The sequence below is a fragment of the Delphinus delphis genome, chromosome X, assembly GCF_949987515.2.
Source record: "Delphinus delphis chromosome X, mDelDel1.2, whole genome shotgun sequence".
Lineage (NCBI taxonomy): Eukaryota > Metazoa > Chordata > Mammalia > Artiodactyla > Delphinidae > Delphinus > Delphinus delphis.
In genome coordinates, this window is record NC_082704.1 from 115,260,476 (window position 1) to 115,275,729 (window position 15,254).

A 15,254-nucleotide genomic window follows, 5' to 3' on the forward strand; every position below is an offset into this window, starting at 1 on the left:
ACAAAGAATTCGGACTCATTTCCGGAAATGTAGCTTTGCCTTTCTTGAAATTGAGTGGAAATCTTGAATTCAGATTGTAACGTTAAAAATTGTGTTTCTCTCTTATTTGGAAGTACACGCCAACTTAATAATCTTCATAACGTGACTTACAGCCTTGCTGTATCTGAGAACATGTGACATAGCCAGTGTCCCCATGACGTAAGTTTCCCCTCACTGGGCCTGGTGAAAAATTGGACTGTTCTGAGATACTCCCTTGCTTTTTTCTCCTTGGGACCCAGTGTACCTCCATGTGAGACGGTTGGCCAGAAATAAGGATGGCTGTGGGACAGAGGAAGAAGGTGGCTGTTAAGAGAAGGAGGCTACAATCCCAGCTTCACAAATGTACCTGCTTGTGTATTCATTTGTTCATTTATTTATTCATTTAATAATGTTCCTCTCTGAAACATCATCCTTCCTCTGTCCTCTCAGCTCATGTCATAGGAGCAGAAGGGTGCTAACTCATCTTAGGGACCGTTCTGTGGAGTATCATCTTGCTGATTGGTGGCAAGAGGAGAATTGATGATGCCCAAGAGGAGGATTTGGACCCTTAGCCCAGAGAATATGTGATAAGAGAAAGTAAAATACTTTCCTGTTTTGTAGGATTTGATTAATTGCATTACCTTTTTTGTATATTCAAGCCTTACGAGCTATCTTTGATATCATGGGTCAGCATACTTGATCTGTAAAGGGCCCAAGAGTAAATATTTAGGCTCTGTGGGCCACACAGTCTGTTGTAACTACTCAAAGGAACGAAACTGGGTCATTTGTAGCGACGTGGATGGATCTAGAGACTGTCGTACAGAGTGAAGTAAGTCAGAAAGAGGAAAACAAATATCGTATATTAACGCGTGTATGTGGAACCTAGAAAAATGGTACAGATGAACTGGTTTGCAAGGCAGAAATAGAGACACAGACGTAGAGAACAAACATGTGGACACCGAGGGGGGAAAGCGGGGCGGGTGGTGGTGGTGGTGTGATGTATTGGGAGATTGGGATGGACATGGGTACACTGATGTGTATTAAATGGATGACTAATAAGAATAATAATAATAAAAAAGCTACCAGGGTAGCATGAAACAGCCACAGATAGAGGATAAACAAATGGCTGTGGCTGTATTGCAATCAAACTTTATTTACAAAACCAGGTGGCCGTCATCGGCCGACCTCTGCTATATCCTACAGTGGTGTTATAGCTTCCTTTAATATTTTAAGTACTAGCTAAAAATGGAGGAGGATTGACGTAGCTTTCAGAGACCTGGCCCAGTGAGTATAGTCTTTCTAGGAAGCTCAGTCTTCGTCATTTAGTTGCTTCCAGTGATCATTTCCTAGATGGCCGAAAGCATACCAGTCTGCAGTTTAGTTATTCAGCCTCGTCCCTAAATTACGTCATCTGAGTGAATGGAGGGAAAAGTGTACACAGCATTATTTTGATTTCTTTTCCTCAAGTCCCCGTCGTTTGTCATACCTGCTTTGGCGATGACCACCCAGTTGTGTGTCTCGCCATCAGTCACCACCGTTCACCTCAGCCCCATCCATGAGTAGTATCTGAGATGTCACAGTCTTCTGTGCTTCTTCCCGAATACCAGTCAGTCTCCTGCCCACCTCTCCCTTCTCCTCTCTAAGGGGAACGTTTGCAGGCTTCCCTCTGAAGGCATAAGCCAGGATCTTCCTAGGTCCGTACATTTTCCCACTTCTTGACAGTTGCTCAGGAGCTGAGGCTTCTCCTTGCACTCACGTGACTCCCTTTTAAGCGTTGGGACCCTGCCCTTTTAAACAAAACATATACTGTGCTCTTTGAAATTTTATAATTTGGTATTTAATGTCTTTATTTAAGTCTGGCTCAGAAATATAAAATAGACATGATTTTCCTTCCCTTCATATCTAAAGATTAATTGTTGTCCAAAGGCCTTCCCAGTAGAACTGGAAAGCATCCACCCACTTGCGGATCCCATCTCCACGTCTCGGGCTTGGCGGTCCTGTTTTTCTCAGGAAACACATTAGCGTTGGGCATTCCATGATTTTTCATTGTCATTGCCAAGCAGCCTGTGCCTGATTGCCTACATGAAGAGACACGGGCAGAGAATGGATGAATCCTGTGCAAAGATCCCCTGAATTGCATGGCCTGGCTGGAGTGCAGTCAGGGTGGTGGGGGACCTAGAGGCCCATTGCTTGATCCACAGGCTCCCAGGATGTTCCCCTGCATTCAACCAAATATTTACGCAGCAGACATTGACTGGGCACCAACTGTGTGTTGGGCTTGGAGGGAGAACTTTTTTGCAAGGAGGATGAAAATTTTTCAGATAGAAGTAATCGAGCTCCTTGGAATCCTCTTGCTTGAGGTCGACACGGAGGGCTTACAGCCACTCTAACCAAGAGGAAATCAGCTCATACCATGAGGCCACTTGACCTCCTTCTGGTTCTTTCCACCAGCCCCACGGGGTTTCTCCGCTTTCGGGGAATGTAGCACAACCCATGTATGAGAGAGACTCACCCAAAATCTGAATCCAGGAAAGGCTGAGAGTTCAGAACTTTTAAGAACCCTGAAGTAACCTCAGGAGCTTGCGACCTGACAAGGCACAGAAGCACAGCTCACCTCCAAAGAGACCTCAGCAGAAGAGTAGAAAATTACAGCAAGTGCACAGGTCCCTGGCTGCGTGATCGCGGGCAAGGGACTTACCTTTCCGTTGCCCTTCTTCGTTTGTAGGTATCGGCGTATCCCAGCTGTTCTAAGGTGTGATCGCTTGCGAGGGAATCTGATGTGAACTTAATGCATGATTAGAGGACGTCTGAAATTCAGAACCAGGCAGATCCATCTCCTCTGACCCTAAACAGGGTCCTAAAATAAATTGCTTCAGGAAATTGGATCCCCACGATTACCAGTGGGGAATTTTGAAGTGTGTCCAGTATTCCATGGGAGATCAAAGAAGCCCAACTAAAGAAATTGTGGACTGACGGACGTGACAACTGTAGATTGAGCAAAGATTCTTTTTGAAAGGGCTGTCGTGATCATGACTCAAACATTGGAGGTACTAAGGTGACTGGCGGTGGAAAGAATCAAAACAGGTGACAGTCCTTAAAAATGTATTGACTTAGATAATTTTGCCTATGTTACACATAAAAAAAAGAACAAAAACCTTTAGACTTCGTGTAAAAAAAAAAAGATCCTGAGGTAACGAGTGCAACGTGCTTTGCTTGGTGACCAGCACGCGGTGAGCACGCTGTAAATTAGAGGCGTCATCATGTTCATTAACAACAAAACCAGCAGCAGTAAAAATACTTTTATTGTGCAGTTCTCATCTTGTCCTTGCATCGTTTTTTCCCCTTTCAAATGTCATTAAAAGTCTTTAACTGTCTTTTCAATGTCTCTAAAAGGCAGTTTTACTTTACCTTGAAGCCAAAAAGGTTTGCCCTAAAACGCCACCTAGCAACGTAGGTCTCCACTTCCCAAGTGGAAATACCTCGAGAGTTTTCAGAGATTGTGGAGAGCAGAGATGGGTTTTCGTAACAGCTGGTGAGGTTTTCAGTGGACCCAGTCAGGGCAGTAGGCTTTTTGCCTCCCAACATGGCAGTTTGCTTAGCCCTTAGCCTCAGTGGTCTGAGGTGCCCAGGGCATTATAACCTGCTCTTCTGATGGAATAGTTACCCACATCAGTGTCAGCACCATTTTTTTAATCCTTAAATATTTGTGGCACCCAAGAGGACGTAACCCGTCATTAGGTTTGATGGGATTCTCACCTATAAACTGGCCAGAGTGACCTTATGGTCTCTTAGGGATTTCAAGGTTGTAATTCAGCTAAGAGTTACCAGCATCTGATTCTGTGTCAGGCAAGTTGATAGATATTTTTCTCTCCAATCCCCTAAGAAGTAAGAAATATAGTCAGATTACCAGATAAGGGCCTGAGTCTCCAGGAGGCCCTTGTCACCTCATGTGGGAGGAAGCAGTGCTTCAGGCCCAAGACCAGCAGCCGTTTCTCTATAAAGACACTGGGAGATCATTGGAACAGGATTTAGTCTGGAACATTCTAGACTGAAGTCCTGAGCTTAGATAAGATGCAGTGACAGAGAATATTGCAGATGTCAGTGGAAGGACAGGAGTTTTCATCCAAGGTTCAGCAGACCATGGGGTCATTGGCCATACTTTGCAGGCTGGAACTAGGCGCCGTCAGAGCAAGCCTGGATTCACCCTCGCTTGTGTAGCTACAATAATGATGATGCTCTGTGGGTCTGAAAGTGAAAGAAACAGAAAGAAACATACGATGGTGAGAAGCCAGATTTTCCTTGTAAATAGTGTCTGCCCAAAATGATCATTCTAAGGGGTGGGACTTGGGGGGAGATGGAGAAAATACAGAAAGAAAAGACAATATTGGTGATTTTTGTCAATTTAAATTGAAAAATGGAGGAGGAGACTTAACGTTCTCCATGTATTATGCTGAGTTGATAAGGTGATACTGAAAGGTTGCAATTCAGTGGCATATTTTGTGAGCTCCCCGTTTCCTTGAACTATATGGTAAAAGAATAAATTAAAATGCTGATGTAGAATCTTTGCTGGAGATAGAGACACTGACTCTTTGCCACCTGAAATTGGCAGTGAACAGCAGAGCTGAAATGGAAATTGGCAGGTACCACTGGATGTACCCAGGCTCAAAGAACCACCAGTACCGTCCCGTGCCAACCCTGGGGGACAGGGCTAGCCTCTTGAGCAGTCCAGGTAAATACAGCCTCGGGGTGAATTCGCACAGCAAGTCAACTGTTATCTTTAATATGATTTGGGATAGCTCTTTCGGTTTGGTGTTGTTTTCTGTTTTGCTTGATGCGTTAATTTGTTCACAGGGGTAGGGGTGGAATTAGCCCCTTAAGATTTTTTTTTCATCCTTTCTTTTTCTCTCTTCCTTTCCATTCCACCCCATCTTTCACCTCTCTCTTCTCCCTCCTCCCTGTTTCCTCCCCCTCACCTCTTCTCAAAAGGAGCAGTGTACAGTGAGGTATGCCTTGGGGCTAAGCACGAAATTTCTAATATCTGAACCAATAATGGGTTGGGGGGGGGCGTCACACATGCCCATCATGGGACCAAGAACTGAGCCAGGACATTTGAGGCGCCTGGGCTCTGAGGGTGCTGTCAGTGTCCCCACATGTCTTTCTGGCCACACTGCTCTGCAACGCTCTGATCTCACATCAGTCCATTGCCTTTGAGAAGGAAAACTCAGAGCCCATGAAATGACGAGCAGATACCTGGGTACGCCATCCCGTCAGGTAGGTCCACAGGGTCCGCTTTCCAGTCTCCTTGCTCAGGAGGAGCGCCGGTCTCTCGGAACGTCTAAGTGTTGGGTCGGGGTGAACTGTGCATCAGCCCATCTGGGGACCCGGAAGGGGAGAAGGCTGAGCGATGTGCACAGCCACCCTCCACATCCTCGAAGTCCACACAAAGCATCCTCATACTCAGCTCAGTGAGCTAAAATTCGGTGGTTTCAAGTTACTTAAAATGTGAATATAAAGGGATGGTGGTGGGTCAGAGAAACACAACAGGCTTCAAGTTCCTCTGTAATTCTCTGTGAACCCATAGCGGCATTCCTCCCAAATGTTTGCTTACTTCTGCAGGAATAAATCAGAAATGACCGCATAGAACCTGCAAGTCTAGAAAGAGCGACCCTGAGGTACAACGTAAGACACACGTTGAGTTACAAAGTCAGACCACCTGTAATTCATTTAAATCTTTTCTTTAAAACCTAAATTGTGGCTTCAGGTTAATTAACATGAAATCTGACTTTGGAATTAGTTCTACACCTTGAGTGACGGATTCCTTCCCTCAACCTCTGGCTACTAGGCGCCAGCCCTGTGTGTGCCTGTGTAGTGCCAGTTAGAAGAGGTGAGCAAGAAATGCCATCAGACATTTGTTCTCTTGGATCCTTCGAAGGATGGAAGGTTCTGGAATCTTGAGTTTTAAAAATTACCATTAGACATGTATCCATACAGTGGAATACTGTGCAGCAATGGAAGGGAATGAAGTACGCATGATACACACTGCGACATGGATGATCTCAGAAACAGGATGCTGAGTAAAAGCTGACACACGAGACCAAATACCGTAGGGGTTCCATTGATAAGAAACGTCCAGAATTGGCAAATCCAGAGAGACAGAAAATAGCTGAGTGCTTGCCAGAGGCTGGGGTAGAAGAGGTTTTAAAATTAGATCGTGGTGATGGTTGCACCACTCTGTAAATGGCCTCAAAACCACTGGATTGCACGCTTAAAACAGGTGAATTTTCTGTGTATACTTAGCTCAACAAAGCAATTTTTAAAAATAATTCTACAGCATTTCTGTTGATTGATTGATTGATTGGCTGTGTTGGGTCTTCGTTTCTGTGCGAGGGCTTTCTCTAGTTGCGGTGAGCGGGGGCCACTGTTCATCGCGGTGCGCGGGCCTCTCACTATCGTGGTCTCTCTTGTTGCGGAGCACGAGCTCCAGACGCGCAGGCTCAGCGGTTGTGGCTCACGGGCCCAGTTGCTCCACGGCATGTGGGATCCTCCCAGACCAGGGCTCGAACCCGTGTCCCCTGCACCGGCAGGCAGACTCTCAACCACTGCGCCACCAGAGAAGCCCAACAAAGCAATTTTTAAAACGCTCCCCCCGCCAAAGCAAAATTAAACGGGCACAATTCAATGGCAGAGAGACAGAGAATGAACAGTACTTGCTAACATGACAAGAAGGTCCCCAAATTACCCGAAAGTACTGCCAGAAAGAGAAAGGTCTTCCTTTTAAGAATGTGTCGGAAGACACCAGCCCAGTTAGAAATCGAGAAAAAAACGAAGCATCTTTCCTGGATTTGGGTGGTAAAGCGTAAAGGTCAGTATGGGCACTCTAAGCAGCAGTGGCAGCTGAGAAGAAAAGATACAAGCCTCCAATTTCCTCTCTGAAACCTTTGGGGCCAAATTTATTTAAGAATTCAGAAGAGTTGAGGTTTTTGAAAAGTGACGTGGCACACATTCCACGTGTGCGGCGCCACGTCCCCAGTCAGGTCTGGGTGCATCCCCCAAGTCCAACACGTGGATCTTTCTGGAGAGCTGGAGTTACGTTTGGGCGTCAAGGAAGTTCAGTGCAGAGCAGGTTTTGCTGCCAGATGAGCTCGACCCCCCTCCCCCTACCAAAAAAAAAAAAACCCTTAATTTTCAGAATTCTGGAATGATATCATGAGTGATCGTAGGACTCTAACAGTTCTCACGTTGCTGGTGATATTTCAGGTGAGAGAATTCCACGAACGAGCAGGTTGTCTTCGGAGGGGGGAGAAACAAAATCACTGAACTTGATCTCTAGCATCATCTTGCCAGATCCTGAAATGGTCTCCGTGCGCCTGTGGTGGTAACTGTGTGTGTGCGGGGGGGACATCACTGGGGGAGACGTGCCCGTGTGGCACACGCACTGCGGCCATGTGTGTCTGGAGCCGGGGCAGAGGCCTCGCGTGGGATGGTGTGAAGAGGCCGTCGCGGGCCCCGGAGTGAGGGGAGCGAACGCAGCCACGGGGTCACTTTCCTAGTTGCCTGGAGATTTTGCCTGCCCCTCCATCAGTGCAGTTGCCATTCTGTGCTTAGATCCCAAACCAGATGGTGTGAGGGAAAAAATAGAGGATTCCATATGGCTCTTGTGTCTTGCTTTTTTTTTTTTTTCCCCCTCAACCTACTTATTCCCCGTTGGAGAAGTCAAGGTGCTTCCAGTTTGCTTTGCCTTGATCGTTTCCCATTTTCCTTCTTGGGTGTAACTTCTCCCTAGAATTACATTTTTAGCACTTGGTTAGTTAATCCTTCACCATCTGTTTCTTTTTTCTTCTTTTTTCATTGTTTAATTTCTTTGACCAGGTAACATCCCCATCTTCTCTAGGTCTGCAGGCAATCAAAGGATGGGTGGCCACAAGGGCAACCCCATGTGATGCTGCCTTGGGGACCTAGGCCTGAGATGGTGGCCTGAGACAGTGGCACTCAGGAAAGAAGGAACTGTTATGGCTACAGCTGCCCTCGACGGAATATTATGCTTCACGTGTGCTTCAAGCTACTGTGGGTTGTGTTACACAGGCTTCACTCAAGAGTGTCACCTGAGAGAATTTCGATCCTCTGTTCCAAGTGTGTTCTGTGGACCAGCAGAATCGGCATCGTCTGGAAGCTTCAGCCAAATGCAGAGTCTCAGGCCCCGCCCCAGGCCTGCTGAATCCGAATCTGCATTTGGACAAGATTTCCAGATGGTTCCTGGGCACAGTTTGGGAGGCACTAATTTAGAGGCAGGTGCAAAAGCAAGAAGGGAGAAGACAGGAAGGAATCGAAGAAGTGAATTTAGAAATCTCTATATTTAGAAAAGACGGAGAATTGCTTAAGGTGTCCATTCTCCTTTCCCTCTCTATTTATGAGGAGGCAGGTATAAGAATTGCCAGTCGTCAAGGCACTGAGTCCTGGTTAGTTTGAAAGGCCAGTGACCTCTGATTCTCTTATCTACTTGCCTGAATATGTGCTTTCTCTGATTCCTTTGTTTAAAATCTTGGTGGAGGAGAGTGGGGAGGGGCAGCGAAAGCGGGGGACAGCTTGTTTTCTTGTGGAGAGAACGAGGAGAAAGTAGTTGACAGGAGCTGGGAGAAGTTCTTTTTTCTCTTTTTTAAAGATTTGTTTATTATTTATTTAATTTATTTTTGGCCGTGTCAGGTCTTAGTTGCGGCATGCAGGATCTTTCGTTGCGGCACGCGGGCTCTTCATGTGTTGCGTGGGCTTCTCTCTAGTTGTGGCGGGTGGGTTTTCTCTTCTCTAGTTGTGGCGCGCGGGCTCCGGGGCGCGTGGGCTCTGTAGTTTGCGGCACGTGGGCTCTAGTTGAGGCACGCGGGCTTACTTGCCCCGTGGCATGTGGGATCTTAGTTCCCCAACCAGGGATCGAACCCGTGTCCCCTGCATTGGAAGGCAGATTCTTTACCACTGGACCACCAGGGAAGTCCCCCTCGTCACCTTCTTGAATATAATCCAGTGACATGCAAGATGCTGTCACTTAATATGGCTATAAGCTAAGGGACCAAGAATGACTATTCAGACACTGGTAAATCTGTATGTATGTAGTTCGGCATTCAATCCGCCAGGTAAGGAGTAGAAAAATCACCCCCTTCCGGAACCAGCTCCCCTTCTGGCCATCTTCCAAATCCAAATGGCTCTGATGCTTGGGTTAAGATGACTGTAGATAATTCCAGAAGTCCAAAGAGACCACCCTGTCACATATGGGCTAGAATGGAGAGTGTGGGGGGAGCACGGGGAATGTTGGTGTTTAGCTGAGAGTTTAGCAGGAAGCCCACGTGTTGGGATTTCCATGGCCAAGCATGGATTCCCGAGCCGCCGTGAGGGGCAAGCAAGCATTTCCTGCCTGTCCACTGCTGTGAATCAAGTCACCCTGTTGGGCTCCATGTATCTGCCCAGGTGTGACCTGAGAAGGCGGGCCCCCAGAGATCCCCAGCCTTTCTCTCTCTGGCCCCTGAGCCTGGGACTTCTCTGTTGTGGATCCACTTTATAGAGTGACACCTGGGATATGTGAGTCCTGGGAAATGCTGTTGGATTTGTTATTCTTTCATGTCACTCTGCCCTAACCTAAGGTTGTAAGGCCACTACATTTGAGGCCTTTTCTGCAAATACTTGAAATGTATTTCATGGTGGGGAACGCTTAATCTCTTCATGTGCGTCTTTGGGCTCTGTTGCTGGTTGCATGAGGACTGTACCCAGTGGTCTGACGGTGTCGTGTGGGCTCTCGGGCGGGGTGGCTTTTCCCCAGAGTCTGGTTGGAGAAGCTCTCTTGATTTGCACAGCTCTGGCGGGGGGAGGCACCCAGTCTGTCTGATGGCTTCCAGTGATTCAAGGTGTTTCAGGTTAAATGGAGGTGAACAATGGACACAGTGCAAGCATATTCTAGCTCAGGTTAATGCTATCGATATAATGTTTCTGAGTTTTTTAAGAGTTCTTTGCATTTTGTTTTCTGCTGTGGATTAATTATTTCATTTTCAAATTACCTGCAGTTTTCACCAAAAACATGTGCCCCTATAGAGCAGGTAACTGTTTTGTATCTTATTTACCAAAGGCTATTATGTCAGCCGTATACATATAATTTTTCATTTACAAATGTTCAACTTTTTCTCAGCTGTGCTGTTGGTATATGATTAGCACTCGATTATGTAGCAGTGGCTGCGACTGTGTCTGTGATATATAGAACTCCCTTTGCCTTTTGGTCTTGTGTCTGTTCCTCAGCTCAGAGTAGGCAGACAGAGAAAGCAGAGATGAAAAGCAGATGGATCAGTATTGAGTATAAGTCTGGAGCTTTCTCTCAGGTGCAGCGTCTGGTTTTAGGGACACTGACTTGGATTATTCAAAGCAGCGATTCGCAGTCTTTTAGAAATAGTGACATCTGATCCTTGTTTCCTTTATGATGCCCCTTGTGTTGTATGTTTTCATTTTGGGTTAATTAAAATTAATTTTGTCTTGAACACTTTCGCCACCCTTAGAGCTAACTGGAGACATTGGGAAGCAGCTGAAGTCTGCTGCTAGAGGCTAGAGTCTTCCCGCCTCCCCCAGGCTGTGTCCTTTCGGGGGTCCCTGTTCACTCACACCCATGTGTTTCCATATCTGTCAAAAGCTTACATAAAATGGTTTGTGTACTAGGAAACAGCTCTGGGTGTCTGAGTCATTCAAGTGGGACGAGGCTTCCTCTGAAGAGCATCACGCTTGCGTTTTATCTGGGAACTTCCGTGGACAGTGCTTTCACCCTGAGGAATAACTCTAGTGGTGAAATGTCAGGCCAGTAGGAGAGGCAATGGGATGAAGACGAGCCTTTCCGTGGTCTTAAGCCAACCTGGTTTACGTTCATGTGCTCTTTCCCAGTGGTGACACGTGGAGATTACGGAGATTCCTGTGAGGACTTGGCTTAGACCAGGCTGGTGATGCCACCCACCGTGGTTTTGTGAATAAAGTTTTATTAGAACCAGCTACGCCCATTCATTTACAGATTGTCTGTGGCTGCTTTCGTGCGAGAACAGCAGAATTCAGTGGTTGCAGCCATATGCTCTGCAAAGCCAAAGATAGTTACTGTCTGGCCCTTTCCATTAAAAAAAAAAGCCAACCCCTGACTTAGAGTAATTGCATCCTTAGCACACGTTGCACATCCAGTCTACTTATGGTAGGCAAGACCTAAAAATTTTGCTAGTCACTCAGTTTCCTAAAATCTTCTCCCTCCGAGATCCCTCACCTTCTTCTCTTCAGGCTCCAGATCCTTGCTCCCTGGGGTACTTGTTGTTCACAGGCTTTAGACTAAAGCTCAGCCCTTCTTCAGAGGGTCTCTTGGCTCTTTCTGGAAGCTCAGCCCCTCCTTCAGGTCCCTCTTTGAGTGTTCCCTTAATATACCTGTTAAATGGATGCCGTGGAGCTGTTTTCATCTATTATACCATTCATTGTACTTTAGCAAGTTTTATTTTCTGTGATATGTAAAAGATCATTTATATCTTGTTAAGGGCAATATTGGGGGTCATTTCTTTTTTTTTTTTTTTTTTTTTTTTTTGCGGTACGTGGGCCTGTCACTGTTGTGGCCTCTCCCGTTGCGGAGCACAAGCTCCGGACGCACAGGCTCAGCGGCCATGGCTCATGGGCCCAGCCGCTCCGCGGCACGTGGGATCTTCCCAGACCGGGGCACGAACCCGTATCCCCCGCATCGGCAGGCGGACTCTCAACCGCTGCGCCACCAGGGAAGCCCAGAAGTCAGTCTTTTGAAGCCTTATCGGGGAAGCTAGTCAGCAAGTTCAGCCCACACTCAGGGGGAGGGAATTACACAAGGGTATGAATATCAGGGGGTGAGGATCATCGGGGGTGTCTTAGAAGGCCGCCTGCTGCAAGCTGTATAAACATTTCAAAATGGAAATGCGTCATGTGCCTCCTTAGAGCACTGTCTTCTCTCCTTAATGACAGTAGCCCCCTCACTTTCCTGTCACCAAGTGGGGGGAGCCCACAGGTTCTGTAGCCACAGGATACGTCCCCCCAGCCCACCCCAGCCAGGTTGATGTGGCTCCTGCCTTTTGCTGCCAATTCTTAGTTTCCAAAGGGGACTCGTAACCTTTTAACATTACTAGCATCTTTTGTAAAAATCAAACTTAAGAAGCAGATCTTAAAAAGAAAAGGTGAAAAGAAAAAGAAGCAGGTCTTTTTTTTTTAGAAAAACTTTTTTGAGGTGTAATTGGTATGTGTAAGCTGCGTATACTTAAAGTGGCCTGTTTGATAAGTTTTGACATACGTATGTGCCCATGAAACCAGCACCACAAGCAGGATGATGACATGTCCGTCAATCCCAAAGCTTCCCTGGGTCCCTTTATAAGCCCTCCCTCTCCAAGCAACCACTGATTTGCCTTCTGGCTCTCTGGGTTAGTTGACATTTTCTGGAATGGCCCTTAGGAAGATTCGTTCACATATATTCTCTCATCTTTTCTTGCCAAGCCATTCCCATAAAATGTTGTGTGACACTGACTGCTTCACAGCTCCAAGCTTCGTCTGCTTTTCCCCCTTCCTGCCTCCACTGAAAACGCCCTGCCCCCCTTGAATACAACTCAGAAAGACCCATTCTGCTACCACCTACAGTGGAAGAGTTTAGTTTGCACCCACTCCAGTCCAGCCTACACACTAGTGCCAGATTAGTCTCTTAAAAGCACACCTCAGATCACGTCACTGGCTTGCTCACAAGCCTTCCCTCTCTCCCCACTGCCTGCAAAATGAAGCCCATGAGGCTTCAGGTTGCCTCAGAGGCCTCCCCACAGGAGGGGCCCACCAGCCTCTCCAGCTTCTCTCCTGATGCTGTCCCGGTCCCCTTGATAAACTTGGCCACGCCCTCAGCTCTCCCCACGTGCCGCTCACCACATCGGTCCCGTTCTCCTTCGCTCATGCTTGTCAGTGTGTCCTAACCATGAGATCCTTCTGTTCTTTAAGGCCTGTCTACACCACTGCCACCCACACGCCGTTTCCTAAGCTCCCCCACGCTAAGCCCAGGAGATCTGTCCCTACCTCACTCCCTGTGTCCCTAAGTCAACTCTCTCTTCATTCTACTGTAGTGATCTCTGATGTGTTTGTGTCCCTCACCCCACTCCAAAGTGTCAAGGCCAGGAGGGCAAACCAAACCCCTGCAGCCCCCAGCACAGTGCCTTGCACATAGCAGCAGTTCAATCGACACTCAACTGAATCCAGTGGAATCCAGCAGCGCATAGACACTGTCGCCCAGATGGTCAAGGAGGTTGAGTGCTGCGAAAGCTTAATACTGCAGAGAGGTCTCAGATTTCCTGAACACCCTACAGATCTTTGTGCTCTTAAAATCTCTGCTGTTCGGATTTAGAGCTAGCTTCCCCTAGTCACTATCCGTTTCCCTGGTTCTTTGCTCCCCACTTAACTGGGCTAATAGCACACACACGGTCTTCAGGAAAACTAAAGTCAGTTCCCACAAAAGGCGAAGGAAGAGACTAACAAGTGTCTTTTTCTTGTCTTTGTTTATTCTCACCATGTGAACATAACTTTCCTTTTATATAATTGCTTATTTTCTACTGCCCAAGCCATATTGCAAACGTGAGAGGCTCATCTATTTTAAGATTTTCACAATGTACCACAAAAGTGAAAATTTCTGATTTCATAGATTTTAGGACAAACTTTTGGAAGGATCTCCTGAAAAGCAATTCTCTTTATATCATTAAAAATAGTTTCAGCGTTCTTGGCATTATATAGTTAGACTTTTATGTCAGCGACTCTAGGAAGGTCAAGGGAGAACTGAGAAGCAACCTATCTATCATTTAAGTGATTCCTCAGTTAGGTCTTTAACAGGAAGCCCCCCTGTCCACTGACTTCATGATACCTTCTTTTTTTTTTTTTAAGTCTTTATTAAATTTGTTACAATATTACATCTGTTTTATGTTTCGGTTTTTTGGCCACGAGGCGCGTGGGATCTTAGCTCCCCGACCAGGGATCGAATCCGCACCCCCTGCATTGGAAGGTGAAGTCTTAACCACTGGACCACCAGGGAAGTCCCCGTGATACCTTCTTAATGGTGTACGCCAGTGGTTTACAGACTTTGGGTTGTTAACTCCCTTTACCCTCTTAAAAATAATTGAAGACCCCAAAAAGCTTTTGCTCCTGTGGGTTATAGCTCTAAATATTTTTTGTATTAGAAATTAGAACTGAGAAATTTATTATTACTTAAGTAATAACGTTTTCATCATAGAAGTTTTAAAAGTTGTATAATTTATTTTTTATATCTTATCTATTATTTGATCTCAGAAATAGACTATATGTTATCCTTTAAAAAATAATGAACTTATTTGTTTAAAATGACAATAATAAACCCATTACATGTTAACATAAATAATGTTTGGGAAAGGTAAGTCTTTTCGCAAACAAAGTAAAACTTGAGTGAGAAGAGTAGCACTCTTTTACATTTTTGCGAATCTCCTTAATATCTGGCTTAATATTAGACAGCTGGATCCTTACATGTGCCTCTACATTCATTCAGAGGCATGCCAGAGCACAAAGAAAAGTTCATATGCGGTTGAGTTACGAGCTGAACTAGCTCCTTGTTTTTTGGTGGACCGCCATTTTTTCTGTAAAGAACGACTAACAAGCTATAGTTACTAAGACTTCCCTGGTGGCACAGTGGTTAACGGCCTTTTCATGTATTTGTGGAGCTCTTCCTTGATAATACACCCAAATCCAACAAATGATGGTTTCTTAGAGATTATTAGTAATGTGGAATCGGAAACTATATTAGTGAACTTCTTCTACTCTGTTCCATTAAAATCTGTTGCTCTGCCTTGCACTTTGATTGGATCTGTATTCGAGAACGATTTTGTAACATCCCACATTGGTCCTTTGGAAAATACTGGTTCTCTGGGTGGTGCAGATCTTCCAAGTATTGACACATTGTTCATTATACCATATCCCAAAAGTCAAATTCATTAATAGCACCAGCGATTTCATCAAGAAGTCTTTTAAGTACTGGGAAGCTGGGACTTTTCAGTGTCACAGGTGCAAGTTTTCCAAAACTGATTGACAACGGATACTATCACTTGTTTTCTTTGAAGTAACAAGCTCATTTACATCATTTTTGAGAAAATTTCTGCCAGATACCCAAGTCTGTGTGTGTGTGTGTGTGTGTGTGTGTGTGTGCGCGCGCGCGCGCACGTGCAGTGTTTCAGGTA

The 15,254-nt window shown here is 45.9% G+C and overlaps 1 protein-coding gene across 5 annotated transcripts in view; it reads left to right on the forward strand.

Moving 5' to 3' along the window:
- The window catches only part of GPM6B (glycoprotein M6B), a 155,354-nt gene that overhangs the window by 116,307 nt on the left and 23,793 nt on the right, over nucleotides 1–15,254 (forward strand). For 2 of the 5 annotated variants that reach the window (XM_069540385.1, XM_069540386.1), the window contains exon 1: nucleotides 4,633–4,747. The exons of 2 other annotated variants lie outside the window; for them this stretch is intronic. In XM_069540385.1, the coding sequence (XP_069396486.1) occupies nucleotides 4,645–4,747 (103 nt within the window). In that variant the 5' untranslated portion in view covers nucleotides 4,633–4,644. Of the gene's footprint in view, nucleotides 1–4,627; nucleotides 4,748–15,254 lie in introns of those variants that run through there. One more of the 5 variants, XM_060003096.1, reaches the window with a different exon arrangement.